This window comes from Brassica rapa, chromosome A06 (genome assembly GCF_000309985.2).
Source record: "Brassica rapa cultivar Chiifu-401-42 chromosome A06, CAAS_Brap_v3.01, whole genome shotgun sequence".
In the NCBI taxonomy this organism is placed as follows: domain Eukaryota; kingdom Viridiplantae; phylum Streptophyta; class Magnoliopsida; order Brassicales; family Brassicaceae; genus Brassica; species Brassica rapa.
In genome coordinates, this window is record NC_024800.2 from 28,975,415 (window position 1) to 28,987,852 (window position 12,438).

At 40.0% G+C, this 12,438-nt stretch overlaps 4 protein-coding genes across 4 annotated transcripts; 2 read left to right on the plus strand and 2 right to left on the minus strand.

Moving 5' to 3' along the window:
• Positions 1-421: 421 nt before the first annotated feature.
• LOC103828076 (kinesin-like protein KIN-7F) lies at positions 422-4,584 on the plus strand. The gene is made up of 13 exons (XM_009103670.3): positions 422-673; positions 792-881; positions 967-1,067; positions 1,166-1,279; positions 1,374-1,455; positions 1,570-1,637; positions 1,728-1,793; positions 1,870-1,985; positions 2,076-2,397; positions 2,479-3,006; positions 3,085-3,356; positions 3,429-4,235; positions 4,343-4,584. The coding sequence occupies exons 1-12, from the start codon at positions 487-489 to the stop codon at positions 3,772-3,774; spliced, it is 2,292 nt and encodes a 763-aa protein (XP_009101918.1). The 5' UTR covers positions 422-486; the 3' UTR covers positions 3,775-4,235; positions 4,343-4,584.
• A 90-nt stretch (positions 4,585-4,674) lies between these two features.
• LOC103828077 (F-box/kelch-repeat protein At4g38940) lies at positions 4,675-6,220 on the minus strand. Its single transcript, XM_009103671.3, has one exon. The coding sequence runs from the start codon at positions 6,024-6,026 to the stop codon at positions 4,866-4,868; it is 1,161 nt and encodes a 386-aa protein (XP_009101919.1). The 5' UTR covers positions 6,027-6,220; the 3' UTR covers positions 4,675-4,865.
• Positions 6,221-6,315: 95 nt separating this feature from the next.
• LOC103828078 (V-type proton ATPase subunit c1) lies at positions 6,316-7,769 on the minus strand. The gene is made up of 3 exons (XM_009103672.3): positions 7,558-7,769; positions 6,852-7,137; positions 6,316-6,739 (listed from the first exon to the last, which is right to left on the minus strand). Exons 1-3 carry the CDS (start codon positions 7,631-7,633, stop codon positions 6,607-6,609), a joined length of 495 nt encoding a protein of 164 aa, XP_009101920.1. The 5' UTR covers positions 7,634-7,769; the 3' UTR covers positions 6,316-6,606.
• A 27-nt stretch (positions 7,770-7,796) lies between these two features.
• LOC103828081 (protein BASIC PENTACYSTEINE5) lies at positions 7,797-9,667 on the plus strand. Its single transcript, XM_009103673.3, has 2 exons — positions 7,797-8,016; positions 8,607-9,667. The coding sequence occupies exon 2, from the start codon at positions 8,627-8,629 to the stop codon at positions 9,413-9,415; it is 789 nt and encodes a 262-aa protein (XP_009101921.2). The 5' UTR covers positions 7,797-8,016; positions 8,607-8,626; the 3' UTR covers positions 9,416-9,667.
• Positions 9,668-12,438: the final 2,771 nt, after the last annotated feature.

Consider the following 12,438-nt stretch of genomic DNA (forward strand, 5'->3'; position numbering starts at 1 on the left):
CATTTCAGAGATAAAGAGAGAGACGAATGGTTTGTTATTGTGGGACATATTTTTCGATTAAAAACAAAAATGTTTAGCTGAGAAAACGTGACTTTAGTCTTCAAGCATAGATAGTGGGTGACCATTACAGAAAGTAAACTGTATTTTGTCTAAACAAAGAAAGTCTTCTCTTATTTCTTGTGTTTGGTTCATTGAATGACTTCTTCTTTCTCTTTCAGAACCAACAAAATAAAGCTTTTCATTTAATATTTTTTGACGGCATAAGGCTTTTCATCTTAGAGGCATGTTTCATGTTTTAATCTCTGAGTTTTGCCGATTATTTATGCTCTTGTGTTGGTTACCAAAAAAAAGGCCCCCCCCTCTGGTCTTTATCTCAAAAGTATTGTGTTTCAGGGAGGGAAACGAGGTTGCTCTGGTTACACACTGAAATCAAACCCAATGGTGAGAGCCTATAGTAGCAATTGCTGATCAGAATATCATAAAAAGATGGAAAAGGCACACATGTCTGTAAACCGAGAAGAGAAGGTACTGGTTCTGGTGAGATTGAGGCCCCTAAACAAGAAAGAGATTGCTGCTAACGAAGCTACGGATTGGGAATGTATCAATGATACCACCATTTTGTACAGAAACACCTTGCGCCAAGGCTCTAACATTCCCTCTACATATTCGTTTGGTAAGTAGAACAATAGCTCTTTATATGAACTATTGTTCTTTATATGAACCTGGCCTTGCCCTTTGATATTCTAAACAACTTTGAAAACATATCACCTTTCATCTGTATGTTGACATAGATAGAGTATACGGAGGTGAATGTCCCACCAGGCAAGTTTACGAGGATGGGGCCAAGGAAATCGCCCTATCGGTTGTCAAAGGAATCAATTGTGAGCACCCTTGGCGCCCATTGTTTTGCTGATTCGCATATCTATGAACCCATATATGCTCAACATCTTCAAATGACTGCTGCAGGTAGTATTTTCGCATACGGCCAGACGAGTAGTGGAAAGACATACACCATGACTGGCATTACTGAGTTTGCTGTGGCTGACATTTTTGACTATATCTTTCAGGTGTTCATGCCTCACTGCATCAATTTTTTTTAAACCAAGATAATGGTAAATATCTAATTGCACCAATACTAATATGAAGATTTGGATGATGTGTGTAGCATGAAGAAAGGGCGTTTTCAGTGAAATTTTCAGCTATAGAGATCTACAATGAGAACATACGTGATCTGCTTAACTCGGATGGTACATCTCTTAGGCTACGTGACGATCCTGAGGTACATTTTAAAGTTCATTTTTTCTTTACTGAACTGCTTTTCAGCTTTAAGTCTCTCCTTGTTAATTCTTTCTTTCTTTGCTTTATGTATTTAGAAAGGGACAGTGGTTGAAAAAGCCAGAGAGGAAACTCTGCGAGACTGGAACCATTTCAAGGAGCTTCTATCTGTTTGTGCAGGTTGTATCATTTTGCATTACAATGAAAGTAGCCATGGCATTGAAACTCATCAGATTGTTAGTCAGAAAAAAACCGTTGTTGTCTGAAAAGTAAAGTTACATGGTGTCTTAGCAGCACAGCGTAAGATTGGTGAAACTTCCTTGAACGAGAGAAGCTCCAGATCTCATCAAATTATCAAATTGGTTAGTCTCCTATCTAATATATATTTCACTGGATTTAAGCTACAAAATATTCTCCCTCTCTCTCTCTCTTACTTAGCCTTGTATTTGTAGACAGTTGAAAGTTGTGCATGTGAGTTGTTAGGCAAAGAAAACTCCACCACCCTCATGGCTAGTGTGGTATGTCAAACCCTTCTTTATTATGTAGGATGGATCCTGAGTTCATGTGCATCTTCCTTTTTGTGTGGGCATGCAGAGTTTCATAGATCTGGCGGGAAGCGAGCGTGCATCCCCGACGATGTCAAGACTCAAGGAAGGCTGTCATATCAATCGAAGTTTGCTTGCTCTTGGAACTGTGATCCGTAAACTTAGGTTTGTAAACTATACAATACATTGCTCTCTTTCCCATAGTAGATTAATGTTAATAATGATTAAAACCACTGGGTGATCTGATCTATCTAGTAAGGGAAGACAAGGAGGGCACATCAACTTTCGAGACTCCAAACTCACACGAATACTACAGCCATGCTTGGGTGGTACTGCTAGAACAGCCATCATCTGCACTCTGAGCCCCGCAAGGAGTCACGTAGAGCTGACCAAGAACACTCTCTCGTTTGCCTCCTGTGCAAAAGAAGTTACCACAAAGGCGCGCGTCAATGTTGTCATGTCAGACAAGGCTCTTCTGAAACAACTACAGCTCGAGCTTGCGAGGCTCGAGACCGAGCTGAGAAAGGCTGCCTCGAACTGTGATTGTGCAATGAAGAAAGATGCTCAGATACAAAAGGTTTGTGCTTGGCTGGTTTTATAACGGTGTGATTGGGGGTTAATAACTTAATGCTAATGAAAGGTTTAAATGTGATTACAGATGGAAGAACAGATTGAAGAGTTGAGAGTACAGAGGGATCTTGCTCAGTCCCGTTTTGAACACGATGAGGTGACCTCAAAGGATATTGCTTCTGTTCGGCCTCACTCTGACGATGATGTTCTCAATGAAGATCTGCCTATGCGGTCAGAAGATCCATCAGATGGATATTACAGAGAAGTCCAATGCATCGAGATTGAGGAATCAGCCAATAGCAACGACAAAGAGGAGAGAGCAGCAGAACCAAAAAACGTTTTAGGCCGTAGTGATAGTGGTAATGGTGAAACGAGTGTAGGCCAAAACGTGAAGTTGAGAAGGCTGAACCACATAGCTACTGTTCCAAGCACGAGCACTCCATCTGGACCAGAGAGACATGAAATTGTGTTGCCTGCTTTGGAGAATGATTCTTCTATGTCTTCTTCTTGTGGGAGCAGTTCCACAGGGGTTCCCTTGGGGGAAGAGGGAGGTATCACTAGCATCCGTACTTTCTTTAATGGTCTTCAGGAGATGGCTGATCTTCATGGCGGCCACGTAATGTTCCCAATAACATATTAATATACTAAATGGATTCTTCTTGGATCATGTTTTCAAGTTTTGTTTTCATTTTAGGTATCTAATGCTGAGGCTTCTGGTACAATGGGGAGGGACCTTGGTGTGGACGAAGATTTTGAGAGAAAGCGGCAAGAGATTCTGGAGCTATGGCAAAGCTGTAACGTCTCTTTGGTGCATAGAACATACTTTTACTTGCTCTTCAAAGGAGATGATGAGGCTGATTCAATCTACATTGGAGTTGAGCTAAGAAGACTTCTGTTTATTAAAGATCGCTTCTCCCAAGGAAAACAAGCCTCGGAAGGCAGAGGAACCTTAACATTGGCTTCAAGGTTAGAATATGTTTTTTGGTGTTTGAGCATTTGTTTGGTTGTTTCACAGACACTTTTCTTTTTTTGGTAAAGCCGGAAGGCACTCCACAGGGAGAGAAAGATGCTGAGCAAGCTTGTGAGTAAAAGGTTTTCAGAGGAAGAGAGGACAAGAATCTATCACAAGTTTGGCATATCGGTTAACACCAAACGCAGACGTTTACAACTTGTGAATGAGCTTTGGAGCAATCCTAAAGACATGACTCATGTTGCGGAAAGTGCAGATGTTGTATCCAAGCTTGTGAGCTTCACTGAACAAAGCAGAGTCATGAAGGAGATGTTTGGTCTGGCCTTCACACCTCCTTCCTTCTTACAGCTCAGAAATAGCATAGTTGGAGAAAAGCATGCCTTCACTTTTCTAACCATCTGTTTTCGGCATTGACATTATTAATACTTTTCGGTTTCTTGTAGGCTTGTGTATATCTTCTTTTATGTCTTCTCTTTTTCCTTCTTTTGATTTGAAGGAGTCAACACTGTGTAATTGATTTATTTATCAGCAATATTAGTACCCGTAAATTATGTTGTTATAGAAAAATTACCTAAAATTAACATGTAAACACAATCTAAAACGGAAACATCTAATGAAATCTGTTGACCAAAGTTACAGTCAAATTAAAAACAGTCAACAGTCAAATTTCTTTTATGGAAAAACTCACTACATAATATGGAAGATTTATTTGTATATATATACGTGTGGTTTAGTTCTCTTAACAAAGCACAGAATCTTAGCTAATAGTTGCAGCATCTCCTAAAAGCTATAAGTAATGGCAGCAAAGAAGTTTTCATTTCTTCAATTACCATTCTTAATGGTGTTTGCTCTCATCCTTTTGCCTACGATTTCAGGTGACATATTTATTTTGTTCGAACAGCACAAAAATTCCATTTTGTATATTAAACTGGTGATTTTGGTATGTAAATGTATTGTTAATGTGTGTTTATGTAACAATTAGGACAATATTACAAATGTATGAAGGACGGGTGTACATTAACATTGGTATGCGATGCAAAATGCAAGTCTATGGGGTTCCCCAAAGGAGGGGTTTGTCGAGCATATAGTTATGGCGGTGCTTGTTGCTGCGAATGCAGTTCTAAAGCATGTCAACATCCTTTCATATCCAATCTTCATTAAGCCTTAATTTTTATATGATTACATAAACAAATACTTGAATTTTACAATAAAACTATTTACATCTGTCTCATCCAAACAGTATTAAAAAGTTCATCTCTTCTACCTGATCATGTCTTAGCGATTTTCATTCACCATATGTTGTCAAAGTTAGTGTGAAAATAAACCCCAAATAAGTATTGAATCACTCGGTATAAGATTCAGTCAATTCACAAATGTAAAATAGGCCCACCAAACACAAAGATTGACACGTCTGAGAAACACATCCCAAGGGAGGTTTTAAAAGCACACATTCATAAAAGCACCAAGAGACTATACTAGTATCCTTTTTTGTATACACAAGAACATCAGAGCAGAACAGCTACAGGTACACAATCCATAATGCGAAAGTTCCCACCAAGCACAACCTCACACCACTCAACTGTACCCCAAATATCTCCTCCTTGTCGTCTCTCCACGGCAATCTCGGCACACCAGATCTCTTCCGTCTGCATGAAGAGAACCATTTTCCCACCTCCATAACTAGCGGCTTTCGACCATGAACAGCCCCGAGGCAATAGACCTTCCAAACCATTCACGACTCCCCAAGATCTGAGCTTAGGATCATAAGCTCTCAAACACTTGCCACGAACGTCATAGTAAAACAAGACATCCTCAACGACACAGGAACCCAACCACTCCTTGGAGTGCAGAACCTCGTCTTTCACGAAATGATCTGGACTGGTAACGGGATCGCAAACGAAGCTATTGTAGCAAGTCCGCATGTAAATCTTACCTCCCATGGCCACACTACTAAACCACACTTTGCCTTGCTCCCAATCTAGCCTCGACTTCAGCTTCCAAACCTCCGTCTCTATATCAAACTCCATCATCGTTCTCGACCTTGATTTCATCGGCGAGTGACCATTTGCTCCTCCGATTACATAAATCTTGCCGTCGATGACCTGCGCGACGGAGCCAGCGACCGCCTTGGGCATGTCGGCGAGAGGCTGCGCCGTGTGAGATCGACAGTCGATGAGCGAAACACTCGACGTGATGCTCCAATCTTGAAATCCGCCCATCACGAAGATGCTAGAACCGACGGCGACGTAGCTGCCTTGTAGAGGCATGGGAGGGAGCGAGGGGATATGCACCAATCGATGATCACTGGTGCCGCCGCCGCCGTTGGGTTTGATGCAGAGAGTGAACCAGTGGATGTCAGAGGTCTGATCCTTGGAGATGGCGACGTAGATGCATTGCTCCGTGCGCCGCAAGACGGATCGTCTGGCGTAAAGCTCCGGGGAAGCGACGAGGGATCGGAAACGCCTGGAGACTTGGGAGAGAGTCGGGTAATAGGATCGAGAGACGCGCGCTACGATGTCGACGAAGATTTCTTCGGGGAGGGAAGAGATCGGAGACGGCGGCTGCTTCTTCTGTGCCCTAGTTTCGGAGGAAGACATCTCTCGATTGATACTCGATTGATCATACAATCTCGAATAAAACCCTAGCTTTTTCAGGAAGCTGATCATGTATCTATCTCTTTATTTATACGCGTGATCGGACTTGTACGGGAAGGAAATCTCGAGAGTTTCTGAAACGCTTTTCGATTCAGTTTCTCAGATAGACGGTTACGACGCTTGTCATCACTCTATACGGTCGGTGTCGTGGACTAAATAATATGGGCCTGGGCTCCTGATTTCAATTGTTGTACATCTGCTCAGACACCAATTAAGCTGTGTGTGCGTATGGCTCGTATCATTTCTGGATGAGAGTTCGGATCGTAGTTTGATAATAAGTTAAACAAAGAGAAGAGTTTCGTAAACAAATCAAATTGAGTTTTATGTGATTTTATTAGAATGACAAAAATATATATAAAAAAGAGGGTGTCTCTCTTACTGGGAAGAGAAGAATATTACAAACATAACACAAGGGTGGAAAACGAACAACACTTTGGTGATGTGTGGTTTTTGTTTCGTGCAGACAGTACGTTTTTAAGAAGTAGCAAAACCACTGGCGGTCTCTACTAACCTGAGAAATAATATAAGACGCGCGAAAAAAAGCAAAGAAAGAATCAACGCAGAATCCAAGAAGAAGAACCGCATTCTCTTCTCATTCGGCTCTGGATTGACCGGCTCGAGAGGACAAGATGATACCGACGATGAGACCATAGAGAGCCAGAGCTTCAGCGAAAATGAGGATAAGAATCATTCCAACGAAAAGCTTTGGCTGCTGAGCATTGGCCCTGCCATCAAAACAAAGGGAAAAGTTGCTTATAAAACGAGGGGGATGGGATACATTACAAAATGAGAAAAGCTAAACGAGAGAGAGAGAGGCCATGAATTGATTAGATTTACCTGACACCAGCATCACCAACGATACCAATGGCCATTCCAGCGGAAAGACCAGCAAGACCACAAGCGAGACCAGAAGAGAGATGGGCGTATCCGTCGAAGAGGTAGTAAGATTTAGCCTTGGGATTAATCCCGGTACTGATGATCACAGCAATAATCAAACCGTAGATACCCAAGACACCAGCCATAACAACGGGGACAATAGACTTCATGACCAACTCAGGTCTCATAACACCCATAGATGCCACTCCGACACCACTCTTGGCTGTCCCGTATGCAGCTCCCATGCCTAGTCAACCAGTAAACCCCACCACGGTCAGGGAAATAACACACGATACTTATATATATATAGATTATTATATTAGATCACAAAGTTTTACAAAAGTAATTGAAAGAAAGTCAGCCAATTAAATGGTAACTAAGTAAATCTCTTATTTCCGGCCACGGCAATGAGCAATATGACTTTAGAAATCTAAACAAATCAGATCACAAATATCTGATCCAATGCCTTGACTAGAATCCGAGAAAGAAACAGATAGTTCGTTGAATATAGCTAAGTCAAATCAAATCCAAGGGGGAAAATACGAGGAATAGGCAGATCGGTTAACTTCATTGGGCCGATCCACAACCTAAACTTCGAAAGAGACATCATGAACACACACACAAAGTAAAAAGAAAAAACAAATCGTAAGAAGAGAATGGAATGTACAGGAGAAGACGAGGGCTGCGGCAGCGCCAAGGAAGCCGAAGAAAGGAGCGGTCTCATCGCCACTGAACGTTGACATTTCCGACGATCCTCGATCTTAATGATGACGCCCAGGAGAATCTGATCTTCCTCCTCTTCTCTCAGATTGAATAACGATGAAGTTGAATGAGATTGGTGACGATGATATATTACAAAACCCAGCGAAGAAGAAGCGCACACGTCGGGATCTGAAGATGGGCCTCATTCATTATTCGGCCCACGTTGTAGACAGACGATAATAACCTTCCTTCTTGTATCTGTTTAGAAACTGCTAAAAGGGTATATCTGTCAATTAAGTGTGGAGCTATCTTCTTCCTCCTTGGGCTCTAGAGACCCCCTCTCTCTCTCTTTCTCTCTCTCTCTCTCTCCCTCCCTCCCGAGATCTTTCTCGATTTGCCTTTACTCGTTTCTCCTGCGATATCCGTAAGCTTTCGATCCATTTTCTTACTATTTATTTTTCATGCTTGTTACGTACTGCTTGATCATTGAGATCGAATGTATATATACACACATTATAGGGTTCGAATTTGATTTTCCCCCCATTGTTTCCCCCCTACTTTTATTTTTCTTCGAAATAGGGTTATTCTGGGAGCTCTCAACTTGAAATTTGAACTCTTCTCTGCTCATATATCCTGGAGAGTGAGTGACTCATTTGGGATGTAGAGGATGGTGATTTTCAATTGTAATAGTGAATTTTATTCTATAGCTGCTTACGACTAGTGATGAGTGAGGATTTTTTGGTAACACTACATTCTAATCAGATGCTTAACTATGGTTTTTGAAGTAAAGTGCTTAGATTCAAGTCTACATTTGGATTCTTTTGCTTTTCCACTTAGTAAACAACTGTGAGCTCTCATTCATTCTGCAAAACCACCTTCCCCTGCATGTGTTAATAGCATTCTTCATTACTGCTCTGCTGCTTTCTGTTATTGATATCTTTTCATTGTCTTTTACTCTTCATTCTCAATGTTTGATATCGTTTTTTTGCTCCTATTGTTCTTCTTATCCCTCAGGAGCTAAGCTGCAGTGAAATATGATGCCTCAGCATCAGATCAAGGAGCAACATAATGCTCTCGTCATGAATAAGAAGATCATGTCCATCCTTGCCGAGAGGGACGCTGCCGTCAAGGAAAGAAACGAGGCCTTGGCTGCTAAGCAGGAAGCTTTAGCCGCTCGGGATGAAGCCCTTCAGCAACGGGACTTAGCTATCTCTGAGAGAGATAATGCTATCATGGAGAGGGAAAATGCCTTAACTGCTCTTCAACACCGTGAAAACCATCTCAACTACATTTTGGATTGCGCAAAGCGTGGTGGCTACCAAACCTGTTTCACTGAAGAAACCCACTTGCCCAACCCTTCCCCATTGTCAACCATTCCACATGAACCACCCAACACCAAAAGGAAGAAAGATCGCAAGAGAAAGAAAGCTGGCGGCGAAGATCTGAACCGTCAGCTTGCTTCTCCTGGGAAGAAATGCAGAAAGGATTGGGACTGTAACGATGTGGGGTTAAACCTTGTCACGTTCGATGAGACGACAATGCCAGTGCCCATGTGCACTTGCACCGGGACTGCTCGTCAGTGTTACAAATGGGGAAATGGCGGGTGGCAATCGTCTTGCTGCACAACCACTTTGTCTCAGTATCCGCTCCCGCAGATGCCAAACAAGCGGCATTCTCGAATAGGCGGTAGAAAAATGAGTGGAAACGTCTTCTCCAGGTTACTTAGCCGTTTAGCTGGAGAAGGGCACGACCTCTCCTCTCCGGTTGATCTCAAGGACTATTGGGCTAGGCATGGCACGAATCGCTACATCATTATCAAGTAGCCGAGATTTATGAACCACTATGTTAAATCAGGTGTGTTTCTCTCTTCATCCCTTTTTTCTTCTTCGTTTTTTTAACAATTAGGTTCAAAAATGGGATGAAAGAATGAAGCTTAGGCTCATTGTTGTTTTTGTTGTCTATATAGTTCAGCTAATACCAAATGTTTAGTAGTATTGTTTTGACTTGGTTTCGTGTTTATGTAATTGTAAACAGTCCAGTGAATGATGTCATATTTTATTTTAGCAAAGTCTCAACTGATTGATCACAAAATCGCAACTCTGCAACTAAAAACAGGATGTTTTTTTTATATGATCCTGTCGAATGGCATTAATAAATTCTTCAGTCTATCCTCTCTCTCTCTCTCTCTCTCTCTCTCTCTCTCCCACCCAAGAATCGTTGAGCAGCTTTGGCACGTTTTGCTCAGGCATTCCTTTGTCTTTGAATGGCATTTCACGGCAGGAACGATACCGGAGTCCAATGGATCCATCTATTACAACTTTTGTCTCTAATCTTTCTACAAGTAGTCTCATCTTGCTCGGTCTGTGTATCATCATAGCTGTTTCTTCCATGCAAGTTGCTAGCTAGTCTGTGGAAGGTCTTGTGAAAATTCTTGATGATGGTTGATCTAGATAATAATAATAAAAAGTGCACAGGATACTTACCAGAAAGCTAAAATGCACAGTTTCATTCTCATTGCATAACCAAAGTACGATCATGTTGATCACCCATCCTCCTAGTGAGGTTTTGATTATTTATCCGCACTTGTAAGCTTGTTGTTAATTTTCGTTTGTATATAAGGAATGAAATACATTGTTCCCTACATGTCAAAATTCGATTCTCGTCCGATATGTCCTCTCTCTCTCTTTAATTCATAGAATTCGCCACGTATCGTCGTGGGTCCAATAATGGAAATAATATAACTGGGTCCCCATATGTATGTCTGTCTTATCATCTAACGGATGTACTAGAAACCACGTGCTACCATCGGCGGAATTGTCGCTACATCTAATTTTTTGTATTTAAATTCAAAGATAAGCGAGAGAGATGTAGGGTCAGCTTCGACCTATCCAAAAATATTTGTATAATGTGGGTTAGTGAAACCCTACAAATTTCATTATTTTCTCTCTCTTTTGCCAAGCAAATTTAATTAATCTTTTGTACTGTTAATTCGTAAATATGTACAAATTTTTCTTCGGAGATTAGATTTACATTTATTCAGTAAATATGTCTGGCTAAACTCGTTGTTGAAAATTTTCTTCGTTGTTGAAAATTTTCTTCCTTCATTTTCCTTTTTCAAAGTTGTTGAACATATTCCAGCCTGACATATTCACTACAAAGTTAATATTATGTTCGTTTTTATATAAAAAGTTAATATTCCAAAGTTTAGACGTGCGACCAACCGCCAACGGCATTTGCATTTGCCAAGCTAATATCAATCAAGAACACACATACTAAATAGAACGTTATGTTAGGAAATATCATGCACCAATACCTCGCAAGCAAAAAAAAAACATTTAGTCTTACCCCTTAATTTATGATCCAGGATAATCCTGGCAGGATTGTTTATGAAATTAGTTATGTGCGTTGAAGAACAAAGTTCCACATGGTATTACTCTGGTAAATATGTTTGCCACACATTTAGATAAGTGAAAACATTTCCATGTACAAAATATTATTATATTAGATGGTCATTTACCCATTTTTTTAAAAAAAAGTCATACAACTTTATATACGAATCATGTTAGAATTCGAAACCTAAGTTTCCGTTCATATATATAGGCGTTGTTCAGTTTCCGTTAATAAGTGGAAACACGACCACTTCTAATATGAAAAAGACTTAATCCACGTGATTTACACCCTTAATTACGCCTTTCCATTATCCAATTGACCAATTCCCACGAGCATCTATATCTTGTAATATTTGTTTTGCACAAATAATATTATGAATCAACTAACACGTTTCCGTTTTCTGTGATTTATAATCAGCCAAAAAAAAAACACATGTCATTATTTGTTCTAAAAACATCGGCTATCTTAATCGTTTAGGTAACGTCTATTGTTAACGAAAATATCATTCACACGAAAAACTCGAGCATATACATTGTTTTTCAACACTAGTTTTTTGTTTGTCTAAAAACATAGGCTATCTTAATAGTTTAGGTTAACGTCTACCTATCGGATTTGATGTGCGCCGGAAAGAAGTGATAAACATTTTTTTCAACGCTGGTTCATATTTTGTTTGTACTATTATTTGTACATCGATGAGTAAGATACGATAGTCTTTCTTTTTCTGTGCAACCCTTAAAATACTATATAGTCTTGGAATCAAATAATTGGCGATATGAAGATATTTATAAGAAACATGGAGAGAGGTGGGTTATAAGAGTCAATATTTGTTGTGTGGTGGGGTTAATGCAATTTAAGGCTTATGAATATAATTGTATTGTTAGGCCAATTTAAATCAGAATGTTTTAAATCTTTTGTAACAACATTTTTTGTAAACACAACCGTTAACACGGTAGACGGATCTTACTTAAACTCTCAAGAATAGTAGGTAAAATTCTTTAGGCCTGCTTCGCCTGCGTTGGATTGGAATTTGAATGTTCCTTATAGATGCAGCAGTAAGTTTGACTCCAAATAAATCCAGAACAAATCTTACAATATGGAGGTCCATAACGTTTTTTTTAAAATACTATACATGTAAAGAGGCAGGAAAAAAAGTAAGGAAATAGAAAGAATGGCTTTTACATGATGCGGGCATACACATGACATAACGAGGACAGAATCTTTCGTCGTAGCAAAAGATGTCAAAGATGGTCGGAAATCGGAATACAATCCATATTCAAATAATGAAAAAATATTCATCATAAGATATATTATCTTGACATTTATTACAGTTTAGTAATGGAGATATTCGATACTGATTATGGTGAGAAGAAAATAATACAGTTGACATAAATGGGTAACAAAAATAAAAAAGAAGAATGGATGGATAGAAGAGCATTAAATAGAAAATATTGAGGGT

Bases quoted from the DNA above. Each gene is read 5' to 3' on its own strand.
- LOC103828078 (XM_009103672.3), bottom strand. From the start codon at position 7,633: ATGTCAACGTTCAGTGGCGATGAGACCGCTCCTTTCTTCGGCTTCCTT. The intron at 7,138-7,557 runs GTACATTCCATT...CTGGTTGACTAG, and splicing joins CGCAGCCCTCGTCTTCTCCT to GCATGGGAGCTGCATACGGG. The intron at 6,740-6,851 runs GTAAATCTAATC...TTTTGATGGCAG, and splicing joins GTTGGTGATGCTGGTGTCAG to GGCCAATGCTCAGCAGCCAA.
- LOC103828077 (XM_009103671.3), bottom strand. From the start codon at position 6,026: ATGATCAGCTTCCTGAAAAAGCTAGGGTTTTATTCGAGATTGTATGAT.
- LOC103828076 (XM_009103670.3), top strand. From the start codon at position 487: ATGGAAAAGGCACACATGTCTGTAAACCGAGAAGAGAAGGTACTGGTT. The intron at 882-966 runs GTGAGCACCCTT...TGACTGCTGCAG, and splicing joins GGTTGTCAAAGGAATCAATT to GTAGTATTTTCGCATACGGC. The intron at 2,398-2,478 runs GTTTGTGCTTGG...ATGTGATTACAG, and splicing joins AAGATGCTCAGATACAAAAG to ATGGAAGAACAGATTGAAGA.
- LOC103828081 (XM_009103673.3), top strand. From the start codon at position 8,627: ATGATGCCTCAGCATCAGATCAAGGAGCAACATAATGCTCTCGTCATG.